Genomic DNA, 15,066 nt, shown 5'->3' with positions numbered 1-15,066 from the left:
GATCCCATTAGAATGAAGTCCTTAACGATAAGAGTACCACTCGAAATGAGTCCTTGAACCTTCCCCTGAGTGGAAAGAGGAACATCGATGATTGGCGCTCGCTTAGATAAAATCGTTAGTCCTTCATTGTCGTTGACGTCGCTCTCGTGAAATCGTTTTCTATAAGATTATATTTTATAGGTCTCAACGGGAACTCTATCTCTCGATATTGTCGGTCCTTCCTTTTCTCTTTCTTTTTTTTTTTCTCTTTATAAAAAAAAATCTTTCACGTTGAACGCGTTTATTGGAATTAGAATGAGTTATTGAAACAACATGAAATGTATAAAAATAAAAGAACAAAAAGAAAAAAAAAAGAATCGAATGTATGGCTTTGGGCAATATTTTTATACGTTTTCTTTAAAACGAATTAATCGGTACAAATAACATATCGAATCGAAATCCATACAAATGGAAAATATCAAAGGGAAAAGCTACGCGAGGGTTGTTTTATCCCTTTATCCGTTTATTATTAGTCCCGTTGTAATCGAACGTCCTTTGATCTTTCTCTTTGTCTTTTTTTTTCACAGGTCGTGACACCGCAAAAGTGCGGCGACGTGTACCTGTACGATTTACCAGCGAGTCGCGGAAGTCCTGCACCACCCTCCAGACACGATTCACCCCTCAATTCGAACAACGAACATTTGCACAATACAGGTACGATAATCATTAACTCGATTTTGATTAAAAGGGGTAAGATAAAATTTATTAATGATTGTTAGTTGCGAGATGATTGTAATACGCGATTCTGTCGATAAAAAACCGACAAATATTTCATTTGAAAAATAAGAGAAGGAACAGTGATTTATCGCATTTAGTTCGAGTACGTTGGAGAAATAGAAAGAAACGAGGTAGAGAAGCATCTATCAGGAAGCGAGGCGATCGGAATCCGATAAGCCGATGCATTACCTCGAGATCTCGTGGAGACATCTTAAACGATCCTCGTCGATCGTTGGAACATAACTTCCTGGAGCCGGAGGGAAGATTTCGCGCTTCGATCTCGTCGACAACAGTCCGAGTGACCTCGTTTACTCTTACACGACGTCACGAACATCACGATAACTCTCGATAACCGTTGCTTCGCGCCAAACCAACTACGTATTTTCTAAGATCTAATCTCGCTTAGGCATGATGTCTTTTTCTCTTTTTCTTCTTCTTTTTTTTTTCTTTTCTTTTCTTCGTGTTTCTTTTTTCTAGCTTTTGTTAACTCGAGTAACCACAATCGAGCATGATTTTGCACGTTCGCAGGACGATACATGACAAGCGCCAGAAGCTCCGTCGACAATGGTGGTGACGTGACCGACTGTTACGATGTTCCACCGCGAGCAATTCCTGTGATTCCATCTCCTGCAAGTAGTCCGAGTCCTGCCCCATCTTGCTACGATATTCCAAGGCCACCGACATCCTGCACTCCCAACTCGAATTGTTCTGGTGGCTCTGGCATCACTCCTTTAGATTGTTACGACGTACCACGACCTTTACAACCATTGACACCAAGTAGTTCAGCTTCCAGTCTGACCAACGATGGATCGCTCAGTGGATCTAATAGGTAAATTGATTACCTATCTCATATTTTCTCTTTTTCCTTTATTTCGTTTATTTAATTATATAAACATTCTCTCAGATCGAGCCTCGCCGCTCCAGATTACGACGTGCCACGGCCACGTCTTCCAGCATCGTCGTTACCATCACGGCACAACACACCGGTCCCTAAAACGCCAACGCCACCGCCACCTCCTATGCAAACGCAGCAAATTTACGACGTACCGATTAACAAGGAACTTCCATTGGAATTGGATGCCGCGCTGGAAGGTCTTCAAAGGTTGCAGAGCGAAGCTTCAGCAGCGATAGCCAGGTTATTGGGTTTCGTTAGTCCTGGCTGGAGAACGCCGCAACGACTGGATGCTACATTGATGGATTTGAGGCTCGCAGCATTGAGATTGAGAACGTCGTTACACGATCTCGCTGAATTTGCCGAAGGTATTGCTCGGAACCATTGAGTTGTAATATTAAACGGTATCAAGATGAATACATCCGATCGATTGAAGTGGTCCGCATTACGCACGTAGGTACGCTCGGTAACGCGGCTAAAGCGCCGGACAAGGGTCTTGCAACGAAATTACGGCCTCTGGTTAAGGCACTTCGTGACTCCGACAAGCTCGTGCAGGAAGCCGCCACCGAGTTGGACACGATGGAATGGGACGCGGGTAAGCTCTGTCGCGGTGGTGGTGACACGCCGACACCTACGAACGGGCCACCACCTTCCCTTCTGCCGACGGTTCAACCGGATCCACTCGATCAGCTGATCGCGTGCGCCCGAGCACTCACGGAAGACGTTCGTCAGGTCGCCAGTTTCATTCAGGTGAGCATCTTCCAGTTGCGATAACGCGCACGATCTTTCCTTATCTCTTCACGCTACCTATTGTCCTTTCTATGTTCTATCCATGCTTCCGAATGAAAGTATCCCGATCGCGATAATATTAGATCCATTGTGATATAATAAAGTAACCTGTTTATCCTAGGGAAATTCCACGTTGTTGTTCAAACGATCATCCATCATCTCGACGGGCAGCAGCAACAACAGCGGCGCTGGGGAAGATTACGATTACGTTAATCTCGACTCGAGAGAGATCGTGGCGAAGCAACGAGAGGAACTAAGAGCATCCTTACCTCAGGAACTCCGTAGCAGTTACGATCTACTAGTGTCCGAGGCGGACAATGCGGCCATTCAAATGCCACCTACGACACCGACGCCCATGGATCCCAACGACAAACAATTGTTGGCTTTCTACGCGGCTCAGGTGATCACACACGGTGCACACCTAACTCACGCCATTGACGCCTTCTTGCAAACCGTCGAGCATAATCAGCCACCCAAGGTATGTCCCAGGAACTCTTTATCTTCTCTTAACTTATCTAATCAAATTGGTATTTTTATTATATCATATAATCGTTTACTTGCTCAGGTCTTTCTGGCACACGGCAAATTCGTCGTCCTTAGCGCCCATCGACTCGTTCACATTGGTGACACCGTGCACAGGAACGTGACGAGAAACGACGTGAGAACGCGAGTTCTTCAATGTGCGAACGCCCTCAACGAAGCACTCGCACAGACCGTCTCGAAGACGAAACAGGCGGCACAATTCTTTCCTAGCGTGACTGCGGTACAAGAGATGGTCGATAGCGTCGTTGACGTTTCTCACTTGGCCAAAGATCTCAAAGTCGCCATGATACATGCTGCGCAGCAACCATGAATTTATTTTTGCACTAGCAAAACGTGATTGGATAACGAAAGGTAGAAAGATAAAGAGCGAGAGCGAGCGAGAGAGAAAGAGAGAGAGAGAGAGAAAGAGACCGTGAAACGTCGATAGGAAGTAGAGACGTGACTCTAACATGAATTTCTTCACTGTGTTGAGGAGAGAACAAGAAAATCAATGTCTCTTAGATCGTTCTATAGTAACTCGAAGGTGTTTGAAGGTCCTACAACGTGAATGTTTAGAGACGATAATCAATAACGTCGTAATATTGTCGGCCGACCGTCAGGGAGTTTAATATCGTTTGCTGTGACGTTAACTGACCTGGATTTTGACGATTAAATGAATAAGAGTATAGCCGTTGGACGTGTCTTTTTTGGATGAACAGATAAGACGAAAGAGAAAAATATTCTCGGAACTTGAACATCTCCCTTTTTCTTCTTTTTAAAAATAAGGAGTCTTTAGGCCTACGATTTATTAGAAATACGCAACTGCCAAAGCACAGGTATAGTAGTAGGGAAGGGAGACCAATGAAAAAGAAAAAAAATAAGAAAAAAGTAAAAAGAACAAAAAAAAACAGAAAAAAAAGATTTATATAAATGTATTCGAGAATTAAAGATATCGTAGTATTTTATAGAGGAAACGTAACCGTGTCATTTTTCGAGTAGATACGAAATCCGTACGTCGAATACACAAACTTGTCCTTTCGTGCTAATTACGAGTGCTGCGTTCGGAACAAATCGAAATTTGCTAATAATTATTACCCGCTATATAACGAACTGCCTTTTGAAAGTTTCTGAACGATTTTAACGGATCAAACAAAACGAACAAGCAATTTGCACAAATTGATAAAAAGAAAAAAAAAAGAAAAAAGAAAAAAAAATCAAAGATCGGATCTTCTTTACAACGGTCACATTCACTCGAAAATATTGATTGATATTAGTTTAGTTTATAGAATTAAAGTAAATTTTTATGTAACACCGGATTTTATACAAAACTTTTACGATGTCGGATTTTCGACGTATTTTATCGGTTGAATATCCGTATATTTCTACAGCTCTTCCAAAACAGCCTATACCGAAGTTCCGAAATTCTAAATAATTAATAAACGACACGGATCACTAGAGACAATGACTATAATAATTAGTGCTACGATTAAAAGAGTAATAAGTAAGAAGTGTGCAACAAAGTTCCATTTTCTTCCGCCTTCATGACGGATCTTGACATGAAATATCGATAACGAGCCGTATTTATATAATTACTGGTCATTCGGCAGCAATTTTGTGATTAATACGATCGTTTAGAAAGATTGAAGTCCCTTTATATCGGATCAAAATAAGCGTGCGCAGCTGTTCGAGCACAAAACAGAAATACCTCAGCAGATTTTGCGACGCTAATTGCTATTAGAGTACGAAATTGTACGTAATGGTGAATAGTTTATATCGCACTTTATTTTTTAGAGATTGTATAATCGAGCGAGAATAACGTAAGCCTATGCGCGTGATCTCTCATCGACGAGGAGTGTATTATAATTTATTGGCAGTGTTCTGTAAAATATTGCATTTGTGCGGATTACATAGCGTTCTTGTATATTTAGAATTTGCATATACATATAATATAGATGGTTAAACCATTAGGTGCTCATCATACATGTCGATTCATTGTCTTTTTAAGACACCAACAGGCAGTAATATTATATCGATTGATATTCTTTCTATCGAAACGTACGCGCAGCATATTACTGTTTCAATTATCTCAGAATCATTTAGCATCATCCGCTTTTCTCATTTCCCTTTTGTACATTGTACCTGGATCAATTTGTTCGCAAATATCATAGCTACGATAACGTCGTTAGGATTGCTCGTACGCCTACCTATTTTTTTATCTTTATATCGTTCGAGCAAAAGATTACAAATAATTGCATTCGTTGAGTGGGAGAAAAAGCGCGTTAATGTCGACGCGCTCCTTAATGCTGTGCTTAAGAGTCGAACGAAATACAAACACCAACGACTTTGTTCCTGACGATACTTACGATCCAATAATACTTTGTACGTGAACGTTTAAGTTATTCTTCGGGCAGCATGTCTTTCGAAATGGATCGATCGCGTTGTTTTAAGATCGTTTAATGTACATAGACGTATTTATACACATTATAATTAATCCTATTAAAAGCGACATATGTATACACAAAATAGAATACAAGATATGATAGCCAAATGCAACAATGGAGTAAACGTATTAAAGAATCGTGCAATGTCAGATGTAATTTTTAAGTGTCAAATTGTACTCAAAGAAGTATTTACAGGAAGCATTTATCGAATTGCCACGAATTTTATTTCGAACGAATGAATAAATTTCAAAATGTCACAAAGATCGAAATTGTTTTTATTCTTATAGGTACTCGTCCCCTGAAAGAAAATTTAATAAGGTATTGGTATCCGCTTGATTTTTTTCCCCGCATTAATTTTGGTTATAAAATAAAAATGAACTATAACAATAATGCCTAACGTTTAAAGAGAAATTTTATATTTCCTGAGATACTTTGCATATTAAAAATTACATGTTTCAAGTACATTGTATTTAAAGTAATTACAGGCAATATTTTTTTTCTTCTGTTACAAACTATTAATCAAATATGCACCATAGAATGTAGAATCAATTCGATAACGCCTTCAATTCCCACGTTTAATCACTAACAGATATCTTCATGATAATATATAAAACATTTGCAACGACATTTTTCATATCTTTTTTTAAATTTTCTCCATGACACATTGGTAGAACATTCAGTCGGTTAAAATAAACCATTGAACATTTTCTTTTCTTTTTGTTTTCCACGTGTGATTCTTGATTGAAAATGACACAAAATACTATGGTGTTATGTTAACGTAATACACCACAATTCATTCGATGATCAATTTATATACAAGCGTGTATAAATATTCCAATCCAACTATGAATGATCGCAGCATCTCCCTGAATGAATGTCCGTATAAGCGTCTTTGAATACTTCTTCTTTTTCCAGATGGAAAAATTTAAGATCACGCTTCATGGCGTACGCATCTTCACCGTCCGCATAATATTTGGGTTCGACTTCAGAGATCTCAAAATTTAAACTGCTTATGTAGAGATTTAAAGCTGCTCGATTGCTTCTACGTACATGTAATGAAACGTAATTTGCACCAAAGCACTCCACCATTGCTCTGGAGGCTTGATTCATAAGTTTTTGTGCAATGCCCAGTCTTCTGTGAGATCGTTTCACAGCTAAACTGGTTATGTGTCCGTGTGGATTGTCTTCGCAATCCTCTTCCATTTTAGCCAGAACATATCCTACTATCCTTCCTTTTTCATCTTCTGCTACATAACTCAATTGCGGCCAAGATAAAGCATGATAAAGGTAATATTTCATTTGATAATTTTCAGGTAAACATTGCAAATTGCAATGTTGTATGTTCAATAAATCATCCGTGTTTGCACAGCGTATGTTTATAGACATTTTGATGTTTTCTCTTTGAATACGATTCCAGATTAGATAATCCTGACTACAGCTCTTTTTGTAAATGGTTTTGTTCACAAGCTAATTCTTTTACAATGCAACACAGTGTAGAAGTTAATCCCGACGAACTTTCTTTATACGAGATCGACCATTCTTCAAATCATTGACCGATGAAGACTCGCTCATTCCACCGAGTAATTCACGAACAAACCGGAATCGTGAAAGGAAGAACTTCCAAACTAAGTACCAGCCTACAAAAATTATAAATATAATAGTTACTACGATCAATTTTATCTAAATTATCTAATATCTAATCGAAACAATAACATTGCATTATTTGTGCGTACACGTGAGATGTAGGTTAAATACCTATTCATTAAATTCAGAGATTCGTATAATCATAAAATTAAGATCAGCAGCTTGTTTATATTAATAATTATTTCCTCCTTGTGTTTCTTGCTCATTTATCCTTACCCAATAATACGAGGCCAAATACGATCAGTAGACTCGATATCACGGAGAATGCTGCCAGAAGGATTTCCTGCATTATCGAGTTTGTACCTTGCAATACGAGATGAAACAAAACTACCTACGATGAGACCCGCGATAATAGTGTCATAATATTCCTTCTCCTTTTTTCTACCTCAATTTTTCTCGCGACAGAGGGACTGAATTTTTTACATGTAAGACTTTCGATAACGAAGAATTTAGCACTACACGAGACCGAAATATGATCCAACTACTCGTTCAAGTACCGTAACACGCCATTTTGATAATCTCGAATAGAGAGTTTCTATGTAGAGGTTATGGTTCCCCCCTCCAACCTCGTGACGAACTCTTTTTGAGAATCGTTTTGCCTATATATGTGTGCAGCACAAATCGGAAAACTTACCAAAGGTTCAAAGTCCAAATTCTGTTTTCTACAATGCGATGCGAATGAAGATATTGGAAAATGTTACAGTCGTGTTAAAGTGTTTTGAATGCCAATCGCTAATCGAGCCGACAGGAAGCAGACAGTGGTCACGTGGTAACGAAAATGCTCGTACATTATAGGGCGACCTACGAATTGATTGATATTGCGCGGTAAATTCAAAATCATACCGCAAATTAAAGACATTTCCTTTTGCAATAATACTAATTCCTATTTAAAATATTTCTTATTTATATATCTACTATATTCACATCGTCAAGAGGTATCGATTTTTATAACCGAGTAAGATTGTCACTTGTATCATGACGCGTCGTACGAGTGATTTATAAATATCACGTTGAGGAATAATGAAAATGTGCCACTATATTAAATTAAGTGCGATCTAAAATGCTGTAGAAATCGATGTTATTAGGCTACTGTGTTATGGTGAAACTGTGTTGCTACAAATGGATGTGGATTCCGTTGATCGTGTTTTCTATATTAACGATAGTGGAAAGTAAAAGACGTCAAAAGAGAGCCTTCAGTTTATCACATCGTTATCAGCAGCATCTAATTCCTAACGAAAATCATAACGATTTAACATCGAATTCTATTTTGAATGTTAAGAAGTTATCCTCAAACGTGAATGCATCCGAAGAGACGATGACTACGACGAGTTCGTTTTTCGATATAAAACAGTCTGTTAAAGAAAAGACGTTATTAGATCTCGAGAAACCTACACTTTTCGACGACATCGACAAGCATTCCGATTTAGAGGAATCGTCGAACGACACGCACATACGAGTAAAAAGAACCGATTTCAAGTTTGTTAAGCCGGACAAACGTCAGTCATTGATACATTTGAAAAGTAATTATTTCGAAGACCTAGCCAATTCTTTTCCAAGAAAATCTTCAAACGCGGAACACCGATCGATAAGAAAAAGGCACGTTAGATTATCGAAAAGATCTAATGATTATTACAATACTTCAAATTATCAAAACGTATCTTCTAACTCTAATGGAACATTTTCCAATTTACAAGTTACTGAAACCAATCGTTACATTGATAGTTATATTACCGATTCGATGTCATCAAAAAATCGTTGTAACAACGTCGAAGAAAAAGTTGGAACCATCTTCAATCTCGAAGCTAATATCTCGCAAACTTTGAAACCAGACGATTCGATGTTAGACAATGTTGGAGCTTATAAAATGAACTCTAAAAGGAAGAGAAAGTCTAAGAAAAGTACCAAACGTAGAGTTCTTCATGGAAAGAAAAGAAAATTGGGTAAACATGGTGGGATAGGTAAGAAAAAAGGGATTTCCTCTAAAGCAAGCGGCAAACGTATCTCGAACTCGTTAAAAACGTCCCTTTCGAAAGCCAAGCAACAAAAGAATCACACGATTAGAAATAATTCACCTAAGATCGTCGACGATTATCAAGTCGAATCTGAAATAAAAAAAAGAAATTTTATTGACGCTGGATCGGAAATTGATATAGCTCGAACAAGAGAGATTTCTGATCATAAAAGATCCTCTCGCGAAGGTAAGAACGAACAAACCGACGAACAAACGTTGATAGAGGAAAAGAAAGATGTATCAGTGAACGATAATGTACGAGATAAAAGAAGCTTACGTAAAAGGAAGGGGATTATACTCGAAGAAAGAGAGACATCATTAAGGACTCGATTAAAGAGAAATGAAAATAACAATTTAACGATACCGAAATATCCCGATGTTCTTGAATCCACGTCGTCGTCTTTGTCAATGTTATCAGAAAATAATTGTTCACTGTTTGAGAAACCACGTGGCGATAGAGCAGTGAAATCCATCGAGGAGATCAAAGAACTCGCGGAGAAGTTAGTTACCAAAGTAAGTACTTAAGTACGCACTTATTCTGGATTGGCAAATTAACGGTATCGAAGTTTCTTCGAAGGTGAACGAGTTACAAAGTTATCTCAACTATGAGAAGCAAAAAGAAAATAAAAGAGAGAAGATGAAGAAGAAGAAAATGGAGACGCGTGAGATCGAAGTTCCTCGTGATAACGCGACGATCGAAGAAGAAGTGATTTTGAAAACACCGAAATTAGTGGATGAATGCGTACGAATAGGCGATCTTAATACGGCCTTAAAAACTCTAGACGACAGAAACGCCAGTCTCGATCATGTTACGATGAAGGAAGAATCAGGAACTGAAAGGATTAATTTACCAAACGATCGAACGGGCCCATTGACGAAAAGGATGGTTCGTAAAAATCGAATTAAACGAAAATCACGTCGTAAATGGGGCAGGTGGACGGGTTGGAGCAGCTGTAGTGTCAGTTGCGGTAGAGGTCGACAGATCAGATGGAGACATTGTTTACGCGAATGTAGTACAGTTGAAACCGAAATGGAAGAAAAGGCATGCCAAATGCCCGCCTGTCCACCTGCAAAATTTCTCGGGTTATTTTAGAATTTCGAGATGATTGTCACAGTGATTCGTTCTTCTAATCGACGTTCCTCCATAACGAGTTGTTTATATCTTTAGATCGTTTTAAGGGATCGCTGTATATGGTAAGCAATAAAGTTTGTATTTTATTATTCGAAAAATAGAGTAAAAAATGGAATGCTGTAACAGCGGGTGATAAGATTTAAGTTATTGTCTCATGATTGTGTAACAAATCGCTTCAAGTATATTTCTTTGTCTTATTATGAAATACACACACAATATATTATACAGAATATTTTAAACAATACCATCTCCTTTTCTCACAAATATTCACAATTAACGACTGTATTCGTTGCATACAGGATAATTACTGTAGCTTAATCGCTCTTCGCCTTCGTGGAGCCAATGATAGGTGATCGTTTGATTTTCTTCGGTAGTAGATGTAAAATATTTTTTGGGCATTGCAAGTTCGATTTAAATCATCTAATATCCAGTAAAACTATCGACGTCCGCATATCCAACTTTGTAACACTATACAATTTGTTTTAAATTAAAAATTTCAGTATTTCATCCTAAGCCCACTATCCGTTTCGTACTTCCTTAAAATATTCGTATCGTACACTATTTATACACTATCCAACAATGATTTAATCGTCCGTGACTTATGAACTATTCTTATCGTGGTATCGGTTTAAAAGTTGGCCTTAGACAAAAATTACTGGTCCGCGCAAGAATTTCCTCCTCCAAAATTTTGGCGCAGTGCGAGGATTTGCAAAAATTCTCGTGGACATATTTGACATCTTCCTAATCTAAACGGCTCGATACAAACTCGTAACGTATATATGAAATATCGCGCAGCGACGAATAGTTTTATTACTGAATTGTTCGCTCGTATTTTATCCGGCGTATCTTCGCGGTAAAGTCACGCGATTACGACTTATTTAGAACATTGTACGTTAGAAAGATTTATCGTCGGTCGCGCGAATATTTTCTCTTTTTCTTCCCCGACGTAGGCGCGTAGGCGTTTCTCTCGATAACGTGTAAAATTTTCAAATAGATCGGGACGTATTCGCGCTCGTGGTTATAAAACTTTCTTTGCAAAGTTCTTTCCAAGCAAAACAAAAAAAAAAGAAAGAAAGAAAGTAAGATGAATTAAAAAGTTGCTTCGAAGCGATCAATTAAAACAAAGAAAAGAATAACATAAAATAAAATATGATCATGAGTGTGTTTCATCCGCAGTTCTACCTAAGGTTCGCACAACCAAAGGTATATACTTTTAGCAAACTATAAAAAGTCTTGACGGCATGCTATTTTTCAACTATTAATATCTGCCTTATCCGAGGGGCCACTTACACGTAAAAAATGATCACAATATTAAACGCATGCATTCTCGCGCGCTCTACACACATTCACAAACTGTTTCTTCACTCATACGTTTCCTTTAATCCTCCTCAGTGGCATACACGGCTCAGATTGCGGACAGCCTGACAATTCACATGTCTTTTTCCATTATGTTGTTCTTCGTTGAATCATAAATACTTGTAATATTTTGACTATTCAATTTATCCTCAATTTATTCCAAGTTCTCCTGCCGTAATAATTCCTATGATCGAAGGATATTGCGTGGAAGAACCGATGCACGTGCAATTAACGGTGTGGCATAAACGGTTTGTTTTTATCCTCGATATAGTGAAAAGGATATTTATCCACAGAGATCATAAAATATTAAAATACTATGTTTCTAGCCTGTTCCGTTTGTACATCCGACACGAGATGTTCTTCTCTTCCCGCCAAGATTCTGACGTCTCGATCGATATCTAAGCGCATTTGCTTAAGTCTTCTCTCTACGTTTTCTGCATGATCGTAACCTAACCAGTCTACTAAAAAATGAACAAAGTAAAAAATTAAAATAATTTTAACACATATAGTTATATAATAAAATTGTGATATGTACACATATGTATATATATATATTTTTTTTTTTTTTCGTTATGTGTCAGATTATAATGCAATACGATATACACTTACTACCCATAGCAATTACATTCTGCGATAATGTCCTAGCTACGGCCAGTCTTACGTTTGGAACTTTATCCCAAGAAAGATTTAGTAGACTCGGTAACATTTCCTTGGCGAATTTCTCTCCGCTAATCGCATTGCCAGCAATCAGTTGAGCGCAGAGAAGAGCGTAGGTTTGCCTGCGAACCCACTTACTTGTATTAATCGCAATTGTATCTCTGAGTTCCTGTATAAGTGCCGTGGCAAGAGGTTCATCGGTAGAAAGATGAGAGATTATTCGAGTTACCTGCAAGAATGAAATAGTATTGGTATAAGATATAAAACGTTTAACCCATATAAAGATAATAAAGAACATAATCTTTACCAGTGTAAGCGCAACTTGTCTGACAGCGGCAACTTTATCAATGAGTAATTTAAGAGACAACGGTGCGATGTGTTGCGCTACATCGTTGGCGTTAAAAAGAGTAACCACCTCGAGTAATTGAGTGGCCAATTCCTTTCTAAACCTCCAGTTCCACTCGTTATCCGTGACAAGAAAATTATGTAACCTTGGTAAGTAGTGCCAACGATAGTTAGGCTTGAGTATTTTAAGAAATGTCGCTAGGTGTTTCAAAACACCGATTCTAACTTCATCAAGATCCTTAATGAAGCCGTCGTATATAGGCACGAGATCAGTGGCAGTAAGTTCTTCGCCCAGTATTATGGCTATTTCATGAATGCTAGAGGCTAAAGTACGCCTGACCTTCCATTGTTTCGCACCTGCCAACGATTGATACGCTTTCTTCAAATAAGGCCAGTTCTCTTTTCCTAATGTCAACGCAACAGCGGGAAAACTGAAGGCACAGTGATACGGAATTTCTCCTTCCTCGCATAGCTCGGGCTCGGCCATCGATACAAAATAGTCAACTAAATCTTGAGGTACGATGTCTTGCTTATTATTTTTAGATTCGTGTTTTCTGAGAAATAAGGACGCGTTTAAATTACTCTTGTCCAGAGATAAATTGGATATATCTATGGTCTCGCTACTGTCATCGGCCCATATCGATGAACGACTACTATCATCTTCATCGTCGTCTTCCTCTTCCCGTTGCTTTTTATTATCAATCTTTCGATTATCGACGTTGCTACATTTCACCGTACTTTCATCTTTTTTCTTAGATATCGTCGAACTGTTCGTTGCTTTGGCAGGGTCATCCTTTTTATCTTGCACATTTTCATTGACCGGCTTATTCGTTTCCGACGACTTTTGAGCTGCCTGGACTAGGGGATCGTCGGGAGGTATTTCCGGTGGTATGTAATAATAGAGAAACGTATTAAATTTTTCGGTATCGTCCGGATCATTTTGTTCGTTCTCCGTCACTTGTTTCTTTTGCGTCTGCTGTGATAAAATCATTAGGTGCGATTACTAACGTTGCCTTTTTATATCGGTTTTTAATTTATTCGATATTCCATACCTTCGTCTTGTGCGCTCTCAGGGGAAGATTAGACATATAGTTTTTTTGAGTATGCTCGTACACCTCCATCAGACAACCGATATCGAGTACATCTCTGATGTCGTAATCTTCCGAATCCAACGTTTGATTCCGTATCGCACACTTTGTCGGAAAAATTCCTTCATACGAGTATCGTATGCTCGATGTAAAATCCCGTTCGGTACCACTGTTATTCTTATCGATACTATAATCAGAAGTATAATTCTTTTTTGATTACCATCCTTATTATTATTATTATTATTATCGTAATATATTAATATTCCATATTAATAAGCAAACTAAATTCACCTGAAATTATCGTCCTGCTGATTGGTGAAAACGAATTCGCCATCTTGATTATACGTCACATTAGTGAACTGTTTCGCAAAAGTAGATATGAAAGGACCAAGAATTTGAAATGCGCTCGCTCGTACCCATTTGGAATCATCGTTGAGATGCGTTGCTAAAATATCCGCCAAAAGTATTCGACGATATGGATAAGTGACGCAACAGGAAACTGGCATCATTACGTCGACGCAAGCTTTCCTAACACCCCAAACATTGTCCAAACATAATTGGACAAATATTGGAAACTGAAATTCAATTATTGGATATAAAAAATTGATTACATCGTTTTCCGATATAAAACTTTTTCATCCCTTAAAATTGTACTTACCAGTTTATAAAGAAGAGCTTTCCTTCCTACCGCGGCACACATTTCTCCAAAATGTACCACGCACATCCTTCTTACGTGGACGACATTATCTCCACAAAGAGCGATGTATCTGTCCAAGAAGACCTTTTCTGTGAGCTCTTTACCAATAAGCAGTGCCATTTTACTCATGAGCTGTGGGCCGACACAAAATGCGATATAATGCTTAAGGGGATACTAGGAAAAAATCATTGCTACTCGGGAATAAACGTATTGTGAAAGGTTTAACCGTATATTTTATATGTAAAACTCGAATAAATCGTACGTTCACATGTTATTATTGAATATACAATATCAAAAAGTAGTAATACATTAAGTACGAGAGAGATATACATTGAGAAGGTACAACAAAGAGATATATAAAATAAGTAAAAAAAGAAAAAGAGAAAAAAAAACAAGAAATTAAACATCATGTACACGCATCTTCTCGAAGGTTCATATCGTTCCGTCCCGCTCATCAAAGCTGGCTGTGATATGAGAGCGCGAAGAGAAACCACATCACAACCACTCTGACGGGAGGAACAGTCGATCGGACTGTTGTGGTCTATAAAACTGAAAAATTCGAATGCATAGATTAACGATTAAAATGGAAAAGAAAGAAGAAGAGAGAGAGAGAGAGAGAGAGAGAGAGAGAGAGAGAGAGAGAGAGAGAGAGAAGAGAAAGAAAAAGGAAAAAAGAAAAAAAAACACGATTACATCATTTAAGAGAAATCTTACAACCATACAATACACATTGAAA

At 38.1% G+C, this 15,066-nt stretch overlaps 4 protein-coding genes across 14 annotated transcripts in view; 2 read left to right on the top strand and 2 right to left on the bottom strand.

The window, feature by feature from the left end:
• Positions 1-5,663, top strand: part of LOC127072761 (breast cancer anti-estrogen resistance protein 1) — a 45,286-nt gene extending 39,623 nt beyond the window's left edge. The window contains exons 4-9 of the mRNA XM_051013453.1: positions 567-693; positions 1,285-1,585; positions 1,661-2,016; positions 2,106-2,398; positions 2,559-2,915; positions 3,003-5,663. Coding sequence (XP_050869410.1) covers positions 567-693; positions 1,285-1,585; positions 1,661-2,016; positions 2,106-2,398; positions 2,559-2,915; positions 3,003-3,290 — 1,722 coding nt within the window. The 3' untranslated portion in view covers positions 3,291-5,663. The remainder of the gene's footprint in view (positions 1-566; positions 694-1,284; positions 1,586-1,660; positions 2,017-2,105; positions 2,399-2,558; positions 2,916-3,002) is intronic.
• Positions 5,664-5,794: 131 nt separating this feature from the next.
• On the bottom strand, positions 5,795-7,823 carry LOC127072771 (N-alpha-acetyltransferase 11). Of its 3 annotated transcripts, none has more exons than XM_051013471.1 (2): positions 7,679-7,823; positions 5,795-7,037 (listed from the first exon to the last, which is right to left on the bottom strand). In XM_051013471.1, the coding sequence occupies exon 2, from the start codon at positions 6,784-6,786 to the stop codon at positions 6,244-6,246; it is 543 nt and encodes a 180-aa protein (XP_050869428.1). In that variant the 5' UTR covers positions 6,787-7,037; positions 7,679-7,823; the 3' UTR covers positions 5,795-6,243. The 3 variants fall into 3 exon arrangements, with proteins under 3 accessions (XP_050869428.1, XP_050869427.1, XP_050869430.1); XM_051013470.1 differs by lacking the exon at positions 7,679-7,823 and adding an exon at positions 7,261-7,616; XM_051013473.1 differs by lacking the exon at positions 7,679-7,823 and adding an exon at positions 7,156-7,303.
• Positions 7,800-10,216, top strand: LOC127072763 (uncharacterized). The gene is made up of 2 exons (XM_051013456.1): positions 7,800-9,568; positions 9,633-10,216. Exons 1-2 carry the CDS (start codon positions 8,120-8,122, stop codon positions 10,146-10,148), a joined length of 1,965 nt encoding a protein of 654 aa, XP_050869413.1. The 5' UTR covers positions 7,800-8,119; the 3' UTR covers positions 10,149-10,216.
• A 126-nt stretch (positions 10,217-10,342) lies between these two features.
• LOC127072758 (serine/threonine-protein phosphatase 4 regulatory subunit 1-like) overlaps positions 10,343-15,066 on the bottom strand; it is a 113,261-nt gene continuing 108,537 nt past the window's right edge. For 7 of the 9 annotated variants that reach the window (XM_051013446.1, XM_051013447.1, XM_051013443.1 and 4 more), the window contains 6 exons: positions 14,292-14,462; positions 13,925-14,208; positions 13,598-13,820; positions 12,508-13,521; positions 12,153-12,429; positions 10,343-12,004 (listed from right to left, as the gene is read on the bottom strand). In XM_051013446.1, coding sequence (XP_050869403.1) covers positions 11,850-12,004; positions 12,153-12,429; positions 12,508-13,521; positions 13,598-13,820; positions 13,925-14,208; positions 14,292-14,462 — 2,124 coding nt within the window. In that variant the 3' untranslated portion in view covers positions 10,343-11,849. The remainder of the gene's footprint in view (positions 12,005-12,152; positions 12,430-12,507; positions 13,522-13,597; positions 13,821-13,924; positions 14,209-14,291; positions 14,463-15,066) is intronic. The other 2 variants (XM_051013445.1, XM_051013444.1) reach the window with 2 other exon arrangements.

This window comes from Vespula vulgaris, chromosome 2 (genome assembly GCF_905475345.1).
Source record: "Vespula vulgaris chromosome 2, iyVesVulg1.1, whole genome shotgun sequence".
Lineage (NCBI taxonomy): Eukaryota > Metazoa > Arthropoda > Insecta > Hymenoptera > Vespidae > Vespula > Vespula vulgaris.
The sequence above is the reverse complement of the archived record's forward strand: the minus strand, read 5'-3'. Positions and strand labels throughout refer to the sequence as shown.